The sequence below is a fragment of the Meles meles genome, chromosome 2, assembly GCF_922984935.1.
Source record: "Meles meles chromosome 2, mMelMel3.1 paternal haplotype, whole genome shotgun sequence".
In the NCBI taxonomy this organism is placed as follows: Eukaryota; Metazoa; Chordata; class Mammalia; order Carnivora; family Mustelidae; genus Meles; species Meles meles.
The window spans coordinates 69,022,918-69,039,772 of record NC_060067.1 but is presented as its reverse complement, the minus strand read 5'-3'; the positions used below and the strand labels follow the sequence as shown (position 1 = coordinate 69,039,772).

The 16,855-nt window shown below is 52.2% G+C and overlaps 1 protein-coding gene and 1 non-coding gene across 6 annotated transcripts in view; both read left to right on the top strand.

Moving 5' to 3' along the window:
- The window catches only part of NSD2 (nuclear receptor binding SET domain protein 2), a 96,567-nt gene extending 79,998 nt beyond the window's left edge, over nt 1-16,569 (top strand). For all 5 annotated transcript variants that reach the window (XM_045997585.1, XM_045997584.1, XM_045997588.1 and 2 more), the window contains 7 exons: nt 100-203; nt 1,775-2,044; nt 2,967-3,083; nt 10,511-10,652; nt 10,862-10,968; nt 11,871-12,075; nt 12,949-16,569. In XM_045997585.1, coding sequence (XP_045853541.1) covers nt 100-203; nt 1,775-2,044; nt 2,967-3,083; nt 10,511-10,652; nt 10,862-10,968; nt 11,871-12,075; nt 12,949-13,220 — 1,217 coding nt within the window. In that variant the 3' untranslated portion in view covers nt 13,221-16,569. The remainder of the gene's footprint in view (nt 1-99; nt 204-1,774; nt 2,045-2,966; nt 3,084-10,510; nt 10,653-10,861; nt 10,969-11,870; nt 12,076-12,948) is intronic.
- LOC123937840 lies at nt 10,271-10,395 on the top strand. The gene has a single exon (XR_006817622.1). It is a non-coding gene; the product is annotated as a small Cajal body-specific RNA 23 (non-coding RNA).
- Nucleotides 16,570-16,855: the final 286 nt, after the last annotated feature.

The following is a 16,855-nucleotide window of genomic DNA, read 5'->3' as shown; positions in this document are numbered from 1 at the left end:
CATGGTCAGCCATGGGGATGCAGAACTGGGAGGGTAAAGGGATGAACTGACTCACTCTTGAAACCTCTCACTCATACTCGCGTTTCATTGGCTCTTCAGCACTGCAGGAAGCTGAAGCTCGTTTTCGTGAAATCAAACTTCAAAGGGAAGCCAGAGAGACGCAGGAGAATGAGCGCAAGCCCCCACCATACAAGCACATTAAGGTAACGTGCAGATGGCTCAGGTGTCACTAAGGGGCCTTCGGGTGCCTGTCAGGTGTCAGTCTCGGTCCTCTGGCTGTGGCGGCTAAGGGGGTCACCTCAAGTAGGCATCTGTGGCCCTGGCCTGGACGGCTGCCAGAGGAGTCATAGGCAGGAGCAGATGCTGTCATTGCTGAGTGTGTGCCCTTTCATGGGAGGGTGACTGGGTGCAGGGCTGGGGGGACCGGGGTCTCTGCATGGGAAGTTTCACTTTTGCCTTTGTATGAGTCTCAATCTGATAGCCAGCAAGAGCCAGTCCCGGCCAGGCTGCCTGGAGCAGGAGGGGCAGAGGGCAGGTCAACCTCTGGGAGCATGACATCACCAGGTGTTGGGGACAAGCTCAGATGAGAGGTGGTCAGCCCGGGCCAGTGCTCAGCTGAGATGGGGCTCAGTCACCTGGAGCCCTGGAGACAACACGACCTTCTGATCTCGGAGGGTGTGGACGTCAAGGAAGGATGGTGGGGGCGTTCCTGAAGGTGGCCCCTGTGTTGAGTGCAGGGAGCCTGGGCTCTGGAAGAGATCAGGGTGCTCCTCATAGCTGTAATGCTTGGCAAGCCAGAGCCACTGTACCCTGCCACCCTCCTGCAGCATGTGTGCCGGCTGCCTGCTGGCTGCCTGCTGGCTGCCCGGGGCCCACAGTCCATCCCTGTATGTGGATAGGAAGCGTTCTCTGTAGTGATCTGTCCTTAGTGTTTTCTGTGGCGAATTCGTAGAAACAGAGCTACTGGGTCAGAGAGCTTGGGACTTTTAGATACTGTTTTTAAATTTAAGATTTATTTATTTATTTGAGAGAGGGCAAGACAGAGTGTGCTCACATGTATGAGCAGTGGATTGGGGAGAGGGAAAAGGAGACTCTTGCACAGAGCCCAACATAGGGCTTCGTCCCACAATCCCCAAGACTGTGACCTGAGCCAGAATCCAGAGTCAGAGGCTCGAGCACCAAAGCTGCCCAGGCACCCTGTGGGACTTTTATGTTCTGGGGTGTGTTTCTAGCTTGCTCCTTGGTGTGCCATTGTCACCTCCACAGCAGCGAGGGGTCTACTACATTTCCTCTGGAACTGTTAGCTTCTGCTTTAGATTCTCTTCACTTCTCTCTGGCTTTTTGTTGGGTTGTTCTTGTCCCATCACGACAAGCTGCGGATTCACGAAGCCAGAGACGGTGTCCTCATGCTCAGTCCCCAGCCTGCGGGACCTCGGGTTCAGGGTGCTAGAAGGCCAGGTGCCCTGCTTGTCCTTCCTCATGGCAGCCTGGCTGCAGAAGTGTTTGCTCTCTCTGGCAGAGGAGGAACATGGAATTGTGGGGGTGGGAGGAGGGCTGCATCCAGCCCACCTCCTAGAGGTCCCACGTCAGAGGTTGGCCTGTGCTGCGAGTTGCACCTGTGGGAAATGGGATGTGATCCCTGCAATCCCTACTGGGCCTTGGAAGCTCAGACCTTTGGGAGGCTGGGCAGGTGGGGACAGGAGTAGGCCGGGGCGTCAGATGTTTGTTCTCTTTCACATATCGGCTCATAAGATGCCAATTTTCTCTCCTGCAGGTGAATAAGCCTTATGGGAAAGTCCAGATCTATACGGCTGATATTTCTGAAATCCCGAAGTGCAACTGTAAGCCCACAGATGAGAATCCCTGTGGCTTTGACTCCGAGTGTTTGAACAGGATGCTGATGTTCGAGTGCCACCCGCAGGTGTGTCCTGCGGGCGAGTACTGCCAGAACCAGTGTTTCACCAAGCGCCAGTACCCGGAGACTAAAATCATCAAAACAGACGGCAAAGGGTGGGGCCTCGTCGCCAAGCGGGACATTAGAAAGGTGAGTGTCATGTCCCTTTCCCTTGCCTTGAAGAAATTCGGGTTCATTTGGTGCCTTAAACTTGGATTTGCTTATTGTGCTTTTGTACTCATGAAAGAATGATATTTTAAAAAAGGTTTTGAGTTACTATAATTGAATATTGTAAAATGTTACATGAAAGCTGCCTCTCCAAGTAAAAGTCATAAATCCCCTTACAGCATGTCTCTTGTTGGCATTTTGGTGGGTGCTTTAGGATATGAAAGATTGGGAAGGAGCCCTTTGCTGGATAAGCAGACAGGACACTCAGGGTCACGAATGGGTGGGAGGAGGCTGTGCTGTCTGGGGCAGTGCAGGGCCAGGCTGTCTGCCTGCCTCTGTCCTCAGACCGTGGGACCAGGTGCGTGCATTAGGTAGGGGACAACTGGAGTTGCTTGTTGTGCTTCTGTCTAGCCGAGCCAGGCTGTGGCCTGGGGGCAGCAGCCTCAGGCCCGAAGTCTGGTCTCAGCCTGATCCTGAGCAAAAAAGCCTGGTTTGAAACATGCAGAATCCCTGTGGTCTTGTTCTCCTGCCTGCCTTGGTAGCCAGTTCTTCGACTCCTGGTGTGTGGATTCTGCCGGGGAAGAGGAGGAACTGCAGCTCGAAGTTTGTGGAAGCTCCGGGTCCCACTCTAGTGTCCCCAGAGGCAGGTCACTGCAGGAAGCAAGAGTTAGGGTGTTGCTGCTTTTGGAGGGGTGCTTGGATGAATTCTTTTTTGACCGCCTGTATACAACATGTATGAAGTCACTTGCGTCAGCTCAGGTTAGCTGGGACTTTGAGAGGGCCTGCCCCTGACAGCACGAGGGCGCGTGTGGCGCCCTGCTCTGGTTGCTTTGGCGGTGGGCTCCTGCTCTCTGGAACTGAGATCTGGCTCATCTGTTCATCATCATGCTCTTCTGGTTTCCAGGGAGAATTTGTGAACGAGTATGTTGGCGAGCTGATTGACGAGGAGGAATGCATGGCAAGAATCAAATATGCACACGAGAACGACATCACCCACTTCTACATGCTCACCATAGACAAGGTAGTGCTGCCCAGACCTTCACAGCTTGCGTTGCAGTGTGCTGAACACGGTTCCTGGCACTGGCGCCTCTCATGGCGGACTTTGTCTTGTGACAATATCATTTTGTCAGTGTGTTGCTTTTGTCCAGTGTATGCACCTTTTCTCCTGAAGCGCACAGTGTCTTCTGGCAGCCTGAAGGCCGGAGCTGGCTATCTGCGTGAGTGTGCCCTGGGAGCCTCATGTGCCCCATGGGTATGTGAAGAGTGCTGAACAGTCAGCGGAGTGTCAGTGGACAGAGGAGAAAAGCCCAGATTAGGAGAGTTACATATGTTCTCAGTTGCATGGTGGGGCTTCCTGGTTGTTGGTTGCTTGTCTAAAGCCCAGATGTTTAAAAACAGTCTGGAACACACGTGTGCTAGAGGGAGGATGGATGAGATGGCTTTTTCCTGAGTGAGGGTGAGTGAGATAAAGTGCAGGTTGGCAGCTTGCACCCAATGGGGAGAGGCCCTTTCCAGGGTAGTGACACAGCAGGCTGGTCTGACTCTGGGGCAGTCTGCTTGGTGCCTGAATGTTGGTTGAGGGGAAGGCAGACACAATGCATTTTTCTGCTGCTCCTTGCCCTTAATCTCATAAGCTAGCAGGAAGTTGTGGCTATTTTTTAAAGAATACTTGAAAACATGGTAGAAAATGATCACACAACAAATGGTTTGAATAACTCATGGAAGAAAAAAAAAAAACAATATGATGAGGTCTGGAGAGCAGCCTGTTGTAATTTGGGTGGCCCCAGAGACCTCACAGGGTTGTCCCCAGGGAGGCTGTGGCCCCAGGAGCACTGCGTTCTGGTCATTCACTGCAACTTGACCAGTCATGGGGCCAAGACCCTGCAACAAGGAGTGTGCTTGCTGCCGAGAACCTAAATCTTGGGGCTGGGGCACCGGATAGGCTGTCATGGAGATGGAGAAACCCTGCTGTGGACACGCTGTTGCTCCTGATGTCACGTTTCTTGGGCGGTGGTGAGGCCTGGACAGGCTCCTTGTGAGAAAATTGCGCTGATATGTTTTGGTTTCAAGCGTCTGAGGTTGGTAACAGAGAGCAGAGGGAAGGAGTGTGAGTGCACATGTACATCAGTGTAAGCACACACACATCTGTGTAACAGATGACAGAGCAAGCGTGGGGAAAGATCTGTAGTCGGTGTGTCTAAGTGAAGGGTATCCTCATGGTCACTGTGGTAGTATTCCATTTTTTTTCCCTGTAAGTTTGAAATTTCTTAAAAGAATTGTTAGAAAGATGAGGGCCCTGGACTAGAGGGGAGGCCGCTTTTCCTCTCTGGGGCCTGTCAGGAGCCCAGCACTTCCATCCATGAGGCTTCTCTAGGAGGCAGGTCTACAGACCCCAGAGGTTGGCAAACAAGAATTCAGCAGATGAACAGAAAACCAAGAATAACCAGCCGTTGATGAAGGTGGACCATCTGTCCAGCCCCCTTGAAGCTCTCCCACTTGTGCAAGATGGCAGGTCAGGGGCAGAGTTTGGCCCTGCCGGAGCCGGATCTGTGGAGGCATGGGTCCACATACGCAGCATCCTGGGGGCCACGAGACGTGGAACAGGCAGTGGCTCAAATTTGAACCCTTGTGTGAGACCACTGCCAGAGCCTGCAGCCGGAGCCAAGGTGCCTGTGTGGACCTCGCAGAGGGCTGTAGTCCCAGGGGAGGGGCCCATAGTTGCTTCCCCCTGCTGTCCCCTGCCCTTTGGGAGTGGCAAGGGAGGTCATTTTATTAGAAACTCAACCCCTAGGCCTGTGTCTTACCATGTTTTGGAGTCTAAATTTAAACTACTTGTGTGTTGTAAGAAATGCCAAGTTGACCATGTAACACACAATTGGTCTCTGAAATGATAATTCACTGAGGGTGCCCGACTGGAGCAAAGGTAAAGCCTGTGACAACAAGAGACACTTAAACCATTCATTCTCGTGTCCTTGCTATAAAAACAACACAGACAAGCCATACCTAAGTGTTTGCAGAGCATAGTGGAGCAAGGTTTCCCTAAGTAGACCTTCAGAAAGTCTTAGCTTTGGGTGAGAACTGGAAGGAGTAGGACTTCCATCTGAAAGGAAATACAAAGGAAGTGTTAGGAGTGGTGGAAGCCATTGAAGGAGGTGTGGGCGTCATGAAAGAACAGCAGGACACAGTCGTGAACATAGACACACAGCCGTGAGAATGAGCCCAGGAGGCGGCTGGAGGGGAAGCCGGCACCAGAGAGGCTGTGGACCCCAGCGCAGGAGGATGAAAGGTGAAAGCTTTGTCAGAGCGGCCAGGAAATGTGGAAAGTAGCAATGTTCAGTGGATGCTCCAGAAGCAGAGATGGGAGTGGAGGGAAGGTCACACGAGAAAAGGATTTTCTGGAAGCTGATGGAACTGACCAAATTTCGAACAGAATGAATAAAAATAAATCTATGCCTGATAAGTTAGTTAAAAAAAAAAAAAAAAAAAAAAAAACCCAAACCTGTAGGGTAGCAAGGATGGTAAAGATAGAAAGCCCCAGAGGGAAGGAGAGCACGTTCCATGGGGCAACCATTCCAGTGGCGCCTAGGGGGCTCATCACTTGAGCGTCTGACTCTGGATTTGGGCCGAGGTCATGATCTCAGGGTCAGGGTCATGAGCCCGGTGTTGGGTTCCATGCTGGGCATGGAGCCTGCCTGACAGTCTCTCCCTCTGCCCTTCTCTCTGCTCGCATATGCACCTGCTTGCTCTCTTTATTTATTTATTTTTTTAAGATTTTATTTATTTGACAGAGAAAGAGAGATCACAGGTAGGCAGAGAGTCAGGCAGAGAATCAGGCAGAGAGAGAGGAGGAAACAGACTCCCTGCTGAGCAGAGAGCCCGATGCGGGGCTCGATCTTAGGACCCTGAGATCATGACCTGAGCCGAAGGCAACGGCTTAATCCACTGAGCCACCCAGGCGCCTCTGCTTGCTCTCTTTTTAAAAAAAAAAAAAAAAGATGTCCCAAATGTGACAGCAGCCAGAAGACACTTCATAGTATCAGGGGCAGTAACCCTTGATCCTCAGTTGGCCCCACTGACAAAGCTGGGAGCAGTCAGCTTGCCAACGGCCATACTTCGGAAAGAAGAAAACTGAACTTCGTGACCTTGTACTTTGGTGAGTAAGTGTACATGTTAAAAGTACACAGGAAGTTACTAAATGAATACAAACAGAAAGTGTGACTTCCATGTTATTGATGAGTAGAAAAGTAGGTGGAGGGAAGGGGAAAAAGGAAAGAGAGTAATTAGCACAGAAAGACAAAAATACACATATGGCAGTGATAGTAATAAATGTAAATGGCTTAATTTATAAGAGTAAGATTTAGATTGCTAAAATACAGGAGTCAGTTTGAAGGTCTGTGACTTGTATAATAAAATGAACCAAGGGCATCTGGGTGGCTTAGTGGGTTAAGCCTCTGTCTTGAGCCCAGGTCATGATCTCAGGTCCTGGGATCGAGCCCTGCATCAGGCTCTCTGCTCAGCGGGGAGCCTGCTTCCCCCTCCTCTCTCTGCCTGCTGCTCTGCCTACTTGTGATCTCTCTCTCTCTGTCAAATAAATAAATCTTAAAAAAAAAAAAGAGGGGCGCCTGGGTGGCTCAGTGGATTAAGCCGCTGCCTTCGGCTCAGGTCATGATCTCAGGGTCCTAGGATCGAGCCCCGCATCGGGCTCTCTGCTCTGCGGGGAGCCTGCTTCCTCCTCTCTCTCTGCCTGCCTCTCTGCCTACTTGTGATCTCTCTCTCTCTCTCTGTCAAATAAATAAATAAAATCTTAAAAAAAAAAAGAAAGAAAGAAAGAAAAGAACCAGAGAGGCGCCTGGCTGGCTCAGTCGGAAGAACACGAGGCTCTTAATCTCTGGGTTGTGAGTTCAAGCCCCACGTTGGGGGGTAGAGATTACTTCAAGTATTTCTTTTAAAAGGGGCACCTGGGTGGCTTAGTCGGTTGAACGTTCCACTCTTGGTTTTGGCTCAGTTCGTGACTTCACAGTCATGAGATGGAGCCCTCTGTCAGGCTTCGTGCTCAGTTGGGAGTCTGTTGGAGCTTCCCTCTCTTCCTCTGCCCCTCCCACTTGTGTACTCACTCTCTGTAAAATAAGTAAAAATCTAAAGTAAAAGAAAAAAGAACCAGAAAAGTCATAAGAGTACTAGGGAAGAAAAAACTTGGCAGTCGTTAGCCCAGAGAGAGAGAAGGCTGCTCTTGGTACACTTCTGTCAGATAAGGTAGACTCTGGAGAGAGTGTTGTGGATAGAGCAGCTGCATGGGCCATGCATGGTGACAAAGGACAGCTCCTTAGGCCTCTCCTGCTGTGGCAGGGGAGGGGGCCTCCTGACTGGGTGCAGTTGTAGGGGTGCAGGAGGGCCCAGGGAGGCGGCAGTGGGGGCAGGCTTGGAGAGATCATAAAAGCAATTCAATGAAAAAATATATGAGAGAGAAGGAGATCCACAGTGCAGCAACACTGTAAGAATTGTAATAAAAGAGCTACACGTAGGGTTCTGAAAGGACACCGTGGCTGCTCACTCCCAAGGCAACAACAGAAAGTATATTCGGAGAACATCTTGAGCAGAACTGAGGACAGACAGACCCGCCAGCCCAGCAGCACCTTTGTAAGCAGTGCCTGAGTGGAAGACACCCAGGAACCGGCCCTCAGGAAGACACTGCCGAGGTGTGGGGAAGCTCTAGTCAAGGGACGGTGTGAGGACAAGAAGCCAAGGGTGCCTAGAATGTCATTCCTGACGGGAACAAAGATGGGACAGGCAAGGGCGGCCAAGGTCATGAACTCTGATGGCCCCGGGGTTCGAGCTGATGACTCAGGTAATGGCAGTTGAAGCTTATCTAAGAATGAAGGTGGGCGAGCGGTAAGGTGATGGCACTGAAGCTGGGAGAAGAGGGGAGGGACGGAGCTCTGTGCCCGCTGGCCATAGTGGTGGCCCCGTGGATGCCACGGGAACGGAGTAGAGGAAGGGTGCCACACATGGATATAAATGCCAGGGTGTTTATAAAGCGTGGCCAGAAAAACAAAGTTCTCAACACAACATGAGAGTTAAAATGAAAACCCCATTACTTATGGTGAAAGCCTGAAAACCTCTGTAAACAGAGTCTATTGATGGGTTAGAATTGTGCCTGGTGTATCATTCCAAGCAAAGCTAAGCCCTCTGCATTTCGTAAGGAACGAGGAGACTCTGAAAACTAGAACATAAAACTGTGGGCAGAGGTGCCAGGTGAGGGCACCCTCAGACAAGGGAGGACTCTGGCCCTCCGCATCCTGGGGTTCGGGGGAAGGCCTGAGCGCATCTGGGATGCCCAGCCGCAGCTTTCCTGCAGCCACAATGTGGGAGGCTGGCAGAGACCGGGAAAACTGGCCGGCTGTGTGTCTGTCTCCTGGGCTGAGAGAGAGGACCCTGGACAGATAGGTAAGCTCTGCCTCAAAGGAGCAGCACAGCATGGGTAATGAGGGAGTGCAAGTCAAAGCAGAGCTTCAGAGTTGAGACAACAGCAGAGCTCATGAGTCACTTTTTACAAACACCTGGGTGGTGGCCCATACTTTTCAAAAAACCCCCCTCCCACACAAGGCTAGATTCCCCAGCCCAGCAGAGCAGGCCCACATGCGACCATGATGGGGCCCATGGGACCGCACACCAGGTGTGGCGCACCCAACGGGCCCGATGGGCCCAGCCCAGGACGGATGAGAGGAAGACACGCCTATGGTAAGTCGCTTAATGGGTGCCAAGGAATTGAGAAAATGTTGACCTGCTCCTGACGACAGCTCAGGAGACAGACAAGAAGTCCTCTTCCTCTTGCTTGATGAAGACCTGAGCGAGGCGCAGGCGGGAGACCAGACACTTGCTGCCGCTGCGGTTCCTAGAGGGGGTGCTGGGAGACTATGCACATTGGTGTCTCGTCCCCCCCATACCCACACCTGCACACTAACAAATACTGGGAATGCACATATTCACAGTTTTCAAATCAATGTCAGAAACCCTGAGTGCATAAAACAAAAGATTAACAAAAGAGCTGTATAAAACTGGGGAAGTTCTCAGAGAAGGTTCTATGAAGTTAAAAATCGAGTGTTGTCCTAGGAGAAAGACTGTGACATGTGGTTACCAACGGTCTGATAGCCAGGGTACATAGGCACAGAGAACAGAGCGAAGACATGGTAGGCTGTCCCTGGGTGCCCACACACACCTAGGACGTGCCGTCAGCTGGTGCTGAAGTGCCCACAGGATCCCCTGGGGCCTGTCGCTCTGGGGAGGACCTTGGGGATAGGGCTGCCCCGCTGCTGGCTGGTATCGCATGCAGACTGTGTTCTGGAAAGGGTTTGGGGGATTGCCAGTATATGTTGTGAGCGTGTAGTCGCCAGTGTCGTCCTGGGGAGCTGTGGCAGGTAATGGGACGCAGCGGTGAGCTAGGGCCCTTAAGCAGTGGGAAAGAGCAGGCTGCATAGCAAGCCCACGCAGCGTGGGTGTAACCGAGGCAGGAGGTGTCAGAGCCAGCCTGGCCCAGACAAGGGGGACCCCGTGGGGCAGCGTCACTGGGCAGGGGGACCCAGCACAGTGCTCCTGGGCCTATGGATGTGTGTGTGTGTTTACACGTTTGTGTGCCCTGTTCAGACACAACTTTGCACAAACTCATGACTGTTGTATTTGATGTGCCTAGTTTTAAGTGCCCTCCTGCCTGGTGAGACATTTCTTACCTCGACTGCCCTCTGTGGCCTGGGGACCCCTTGTGCAGCCAGCCAATGACTGTTAGGCTCCACTCTCCCTGTTGCTTGTGATGAACACATCCTTGTACTCATGGGCATGGACACACTGGCGGGTTTGGCACCAGGGCAGGGCCGCAGTGGGCCCCTGTGTCTTCACTGTTGTCGGCTTGCTTTCTCCAAACTGTCAGCCTGCAGCTGGGCCCTGTGTCTTGGCCAAGGGTCCTGTCGCAGCTTGAGATCAGGTAGTGGTGGAGTTTGCTCTTCCGTCAGCTGCTTAAGGAAGTGGACACCGTTCTAGGTTGTGTCTGTGTGGGTTTGATCTTTGGGTGTTGCTTGTTCATATCCTTTGTCCATTTTGGAACTTGGCTCCTCTTTTTCTTGTCTGTGAATGTGAGTTTCCGTTGTCTGTGGGTGTTGACCTTCACGCGTCTCCTGGCTCCTCCTCTGTCATGTGATGGGTGGTATTGGGGAGGCAGCACTCACTGGGGCTTGGTCCTCTCCATGTGGTCCTGACCTGCCCCCTGTGAGTGAGAGAAACAGGACTGGTTTGGGGGTGTCCTGTCCGAGTGGACATGGGAGACCACGGTTTCCAGCACAACATTGCTGTCCAGCAGGGGTTAAGACAGTGAAAGTTGCCTTCAAATGAGGCCACGATGGCTGAGCGCCATGTGCCTACGTGTTCTAGTGCTGTTGACTCTCCAGTTGTACCTTACAGGACCGCATCATTGACGCTGGCCCCAAAGGAAACTATTCCCGGTTTATGAACCACAGCTGCCAGCCCAACTGCGAGACCCTCAAGTGGACAGTGAACGGTGACACTCGTGTGGGCCTGTTTGCGGTGTGTGACATTCCGGCAGGTACGTTGTGGCAGTCCTGGAGCAGCCCTGAGGCTGGCAGGGGGTGGGGGGACGGGGGCTCTGCGGGTAGCTTTGTTCCCAGCATCTGTCGCACCGAGCAAACATGGAGAGCTGTGAGGGCACGAGAGTGTGTTCTGTGGATCTGGCAGAGGCTTTCGCCTTGCCAAAGAGCTCGGTATTTCCAGTGCTGTGTGTCTCTTGCCACGTAGGGACAGAGCTGACCTTCAACTACAACCTGGATTGTTTGGGTAATGAGAAAACAGTCTGTCGGTGTGGAGCCTCCAACTGCAGCGGGTTCCTCGGGGACAGACCAAAGGTAAAGGCATGGCTTCCATCGTCCCCAGTGGACATCAGCATTTCTGATGTCTGTGAGCACATCCCTCTTAGTGAAAAGTGGCTTCTTCTGAGTTGGCTTGTTGCTTTGACAGGTGGGAGAGGGTCCCCACAGGGTACGGGCACAGATGGCCGTGGGCTGCAGGGAGGCTAAGGGCCTACCAGGGGAGTGTGCCAAGGCTGCAAAGTCCCATAGGCTGGGGTGTGAATGGAGTGCTCAAGGCCAGAAACCTGAAACCAGAGTGTACACTCCCTCCCAGCACTCTCCCAGCTTCTGGTGGTTACCAGCAGCCCTTGGCATTCCTCACTTCTGCTGTGTTCTTCACGGGGCCTGCTCCCTGTTCTGGGTCTCTTCTGCTTCCTCTCGGGACCCCCTACCCCAGTGGGACCTCACCCTAACTTAGGTACAAGTAAGGTCCCATTCTGAGATTCCAGGAAGGGTCACGATTCCCTGCCTTGTGCCACACAGCACCTGGCCCCTAAGGTACTGGCGACCCCAGGCATGGGGCCCTGAGCTGGACGTCTGTGTCAGTGTCTGCTGCTTCAGCTGGGGAATGATTCCCTCTTACTCATAATGCAGTTACTACTAGAAAGAGCCAGGGATGCACCCCATCGGGGCAGGAGCAGGTCGGGATGGCCGCTATGAGGTACCGCAGTGGGAGACTTTCGGCAAAGCTGCTTTTACTTTCTGTGCTCAACTGTATTTCCATTTAGCAAGATGGGTGGCCTTCCCGGGCATGTGTCCTGTCCCCATTTTCTGTCCTTTCGGTGTTAATGCGTCTCCAAAGGCCTCTGGAGCTCCTGCACGTCCACTCCTGCACTTTGCAGTTCATTCTGGCTCCGTCCATGCAGTTCTTTCAAGGAAACTGCACTTTCTTCTTCTAGACATCAACATCCCTCTCTTCAGAGGAAAAGGGCAAAAAGACCAAGAAAAGAACTAGGAGGCGGAGAACCAGAGGTGAAGGGAAGAAGGAATCCGAGGACGAGTGTTTCCGCTGTGGGGACGGTGGCCAGCTGGTGCTGTGTGACCGCAAGTCCTGCACCAAGGCCTACCACCTGTCATGCCTGGGCCTGGGCAAGCGGCCCTTCGGTGGGTGAGCGGGTCCCCTGGTGGCCTTCGGGGGTCCCTGTCCACGGCTCTTCTCTCCCAGTCACCGATTCGTTGGTGACTCAGGTCACGAGGCCCAGCCCGGGTTTGCAGCTGCCCAGTGCAGAGGCCACGCTGGAGCTGGTGGTGTGGGAGGAGGGGACGGGCCAGGAGGGTCAAGCAGCGGCTTCTGCCTTGCACTTTCAGCCTCGTTTCAGAGAGATTACAGGTGCCCGTGTGAAAATATTCACTGGGATCTTAGAAGAAAAACAGGTTCTTAGCCAGAGAAACTGAAGTTATAAAAGGAAAAGTCCAACATGTTTAAGTATAAAAGAAAAGCATGGGGATGCCCGGGTGGCTCAGTTGGTTGAGGGACTGCCTTTGGCTCAGGTCATGATCCCAGGGTCCTGCTCAGCAGGGAGTCTGCTTCTCCCTCTGACCCTCTCCCTTCTCATGCTCTTTCTCTATCACAAATAAATAAAATCTTTAAAAAATATTAAAAAAAAAAAAGCATGATTTCATAGGCAAATGAGAGAGAAACCTATTTGCTGGAGGTGTGATAGTGACCCCTACAAACGAGTGCCAGAAGGACCGTGGGTCCAGGCCACGGCAAGGTCACAGAAGCTGGCCACACGTGTGCAGAGCAGCGGCCTGGGATTCGGGGATGTGGGTGCCCTCTGTCAGGCCCGCCTGCCAGGCCTGTGAGTGCCCACCTTCCGTTCTCTTTACATTTTCACAGCTCCATAGGAAGCAGTGTCTTGTCTTAGTTTGTGTCTGTCTCACCAAACAGTTTTAAAAAATTGGTTTCCAACCATGAAGATATTAGACATTGTTAGGGTTCTGGTGCTTCTGCTAATTTGTTGTGTTTCATTGCAGGAAAGTGGGAATGTCCTTGGCATCATTGTGACGTGTGTGGCAAACCTTCCACTTTGTTTTGCCACTTCTGCCCCAATTCGTTTTGCAAGGAACACCAGGAGGGGACGGCCTTCAGCTCCACCCAGGATGGGCGGTCGTGCTGCTGTGAGCACGACTTGGGGGCAGAGTCGGCTCGAAGTGCCAAGACTGAGAAACCCTTTCCAGAACCCACCAAGTCCAAGGGGAAAAGGAAGAAAAGGAGGTGCTGGCGGAGGGTCACGGAAGGCAAATAGCGCCAGGCGGCGGCTTGGCCAGATCCAGGGGTAGAGGGCCACATGGGGACTGGCCCAGAGGACCCAACTTGAAGCCGCTATGCCAGCCGCGTAGGCCTCCAGGGGGGGAGCGCCTGTCCACCACTGAGCCATCCTCAGCAGCGCCCGCTGCGTCTGCACTGATGACCCATCTGAGCCACGAGGTTCAGAAGGTTCCCGGACAAACAAGCCTTACTACACAGCATTACAGCTACACTTGAATTTCTGAGAATGCCAAGGTCTCCTCCCACTCTATTTTTGTAGGTTAAAGTTATAATTGAAAATTAATTGGCATATGAAATGTTTTTATCTCACCTAAAATGTAGAGAGTAGTATTTTTCTAAAGGATCACTATTATCTCTTTGATCTTAACAATGTTACTTGGCCTGCTTACCTGTCTTCATCACTCAGGAGAGACCAGGGTGGGGCCTGGGCGAGGACTCAGACCCTGGATTCCCTGGAAACCATGACTTTGATCATTATTTTGCTCTCACGAAACAGCTGTATGATTTTTTTTTTTTTAATACTAATGTGAAATTTTTCCTCAAAATGCTTCTTTTCCATCCTAGTGAGAAGCTGGCCCCAGGAGCGGTAATAGTGACATAGTGTGCGTGTCAGGTACCCCTGTAGTTCATTCCGATGCGCATCTGGACTGAGTGTGGCATCTGTGCCGCCCGGCCTCTCCCTACCAGGCCTGTCTCCTAAACGTACTCGGTTCTTACCAACGTTTAGGGGAAGACTTTGTATATTTTTTTCATTTGGCTTTTCTTTACCAGTTTCTGCTTTTATTCTCAATATATTTTTGCTAAACTTGTTTCACAAATTACCACCGGCTGAAATGTGTATTTACTGGTGCGGTCCCAAGTTGTCCCAGCAAAAAGCACGTCACTTGGTAGGGGTGTGGCCCCGTGGTGAGTTTGTGTAAAGTGAGGAGTTCGTGGAGATGGCTCTGTAGGAGCTCTGTTCCGCCCTGTGGCACCGCAGGTGACCGTTGGGAGCAGGGCAGGTGCTCCCCACCCCGGGGACCCAGTGCACATGGGAGACATGCATTTCCAAAACAGTGTTCTTTCAGGGTCTGAGGAGAGACCCAGGGTTTAGAGCTAGTGCACCTAGTTACTGCTGTTGAGTCACACTTGTGGGTCGTTCATGGGAAACGTGCTCAGCCAGGACACTGTGGAAAAAGCCTGGTAAGATTGCGCTGGGGCTCCGGGCCTGCATGGCCAGCACAGCAGCAGGCAGGCGTCTGCCCTGAGTTCCCCCGGAAGATGGCCACTAATTCTCACTCAGTAGAAGGCCCAGCCCCGCAAAGTGAGAAGCTGCTGGAAATACAAAGTTGGCTTTTCTTTTGAAGTTCCTCTTGACTGTGGGGAGTCCAGAGCACCCTGAGGACGGGGATCCTGCCAGGCACCCATGTGCTCTCCGGGGGGCCTGCAGTATCTGTGCGCTGCTCGCAATGGGAGGGAAGGGAATATTCAGCGGCAGATGCTTTTTCTGGCTCTTTCTTCTTAAGATAACCTAAGGAGGGCATGTATCCTGCAGAGACATGCACACAGCCCTTCCTGAAAACCGCTCCTGAGGTCTCCTGCTCCTTCCTTTTGTCGTCTCTGCGTTGCACAGTTGTGGGATGTCCTTGGACCCAGATCCCTGTTCACTGCTGCTCCGTGGTTCTGTGACACGAGCTCTTGGGTGTGATGCTCTCTGCCAGGCTCTGAGCACAGGGAAGAATCTGCTTCTGGTGAGGCTCCCTGGTGTCTGCAGGTCCCCCCGCCATTAAGGGCAAAGTTTTACCAACTGTGGCCGTCCCTTTGGCGCCTCTCCTTACCGCCATCCTGGAGAAAGGAGCCATATATGGTGACCCAGGAGACATGGGGGCTTGGTCATCAGTTGACTCCTGCATGTGGCTCAGGTGGCCTCTGGAAATGCACTTGCTTTGGTAAGACACGGGGACTAGTGTGTGTGGGGGGGAACTCTAATTTTTCTCAAATCGTCCTAAGAAAATACTGGATTGATTATAGATTTATGCTCACTCCCAGAACAACTTGGAAGGTTCCAGTGACAGGCCCAGAGGTGCTCCTCCACTCACGGGTTCTGGGCCAGGGCCTGAGGCTGTGGGGGCCTCTTTTCGGAGCCTGGGGCCTGGGGTGCAGGTCACATGCCTCACTTGTCCTTTCCCACCAGCGAAGGGGCTTCTGCGTTAGTCAGACCATCAGACTGGGCTTGCAGTGCACTTTGGGAAGCAGATTAACTTATTTTTGTATTTGATGGAGTAAAATCTTGTGATTTTTGAGTCACTTTGATATTTTCAAATTCTTCTACAATCTTTCTGAAGGAAATACTGGAAAAATTTTAAATATGGTTATCCTCTTTCCAAAAACTGTTGAACTAATGAGCAAATAACACTAACTGAAAATCTCTGGAAAACTGGTTTATGAATCTGAGTACAAGGCTTCCTGTGGGGGCTGATGCGCTCAACTGAGTCTGAGGGAGAGCTCAACTGGGGGGAGTTTGTCTTTCTGAGTGTCCGCTTCAGTCCTTTGTCATGAACGTGAAGCAGAAACAAAATGAAAATTGCCCCAACATCTCCTGATTCCCCAGCAACAGGAATGGCCAGCACCACAGCCCTGGCAGGTGAGGTCGCACCCGTCCGTGCCAGCACGTTTCCCGGTGTGGGGCCCGGGGACGTGTCCACCCTGGCACTCATGACATGCAACCACTATGGGGATACGAGTGTGGCGCCCACAGCACGTGGGAGACTGTTTGCCCTGTCCCGTGAGGAACCGCATACGACACCCCAACTCCCGGGCCTCCCACATGCTCAGGTCCGCGCCGCGCCTCAGATGCCTCTCAAGTTCTGATCCTGACGTACAAACCACAGGGGGTGCAATGCCCACCTTCCAGAACTATCGAATTTCCAGGAATTACAGATAAGCCTGTTTGATGAAAATTAACACAAAAGACTGTTGCCAAATTCTTGATCCTCCGAACAGCAGTGTTGGGCGTTAGTCACTAGAGTGAATTGCTGTCACGGGCGTCATGGTGTCCGCCGTACCCTGTTGAGATGTGAAATGCCCTGTCAGAAATTACACACGAACTGAAGTGTGCCTGTCGGTGTTCGCTGGTTCCTACAGGATGAGGTCATGCTCCTTTCAGGAACACTCGGCGCTCTCACCGGTCTGCACAGACTTAAAAACTTGAAATTCCTTCTGGGGGGTAACAGACTGAACTGTAGACATGAGAACCGCCAGTCAGGGGAAAATAGCATTTAAAGTGGCACGTTGTGTTTGAAAAATTGTATATGAGTATTTTTGTATTAAAATTTTTTTAAAGGCTTTCTATCTTGAACTTATTTTATATGGGATTGCATTTTGAAGTTTGGGGCTTTTCCCCACTTTTCTAGTTCCTTTAGCATCTGGCACGGCCCTGACATGTGCCCCCTATTCTCCAACTGCCATCTGGCTCGCAACTTGCCAGGGAGGGGCTGATGGGGCCTCCGGAGGTACAGCACAATAAGCGGGGCTCTCCTTTTGGAAAAGTGCCCTCCTCCTTTTTTGGGGTAAATTACCACAAATCCCCATCAAAGGTGACACGGTCAGGAGAGGAGCTGCTGACTCTTCTCA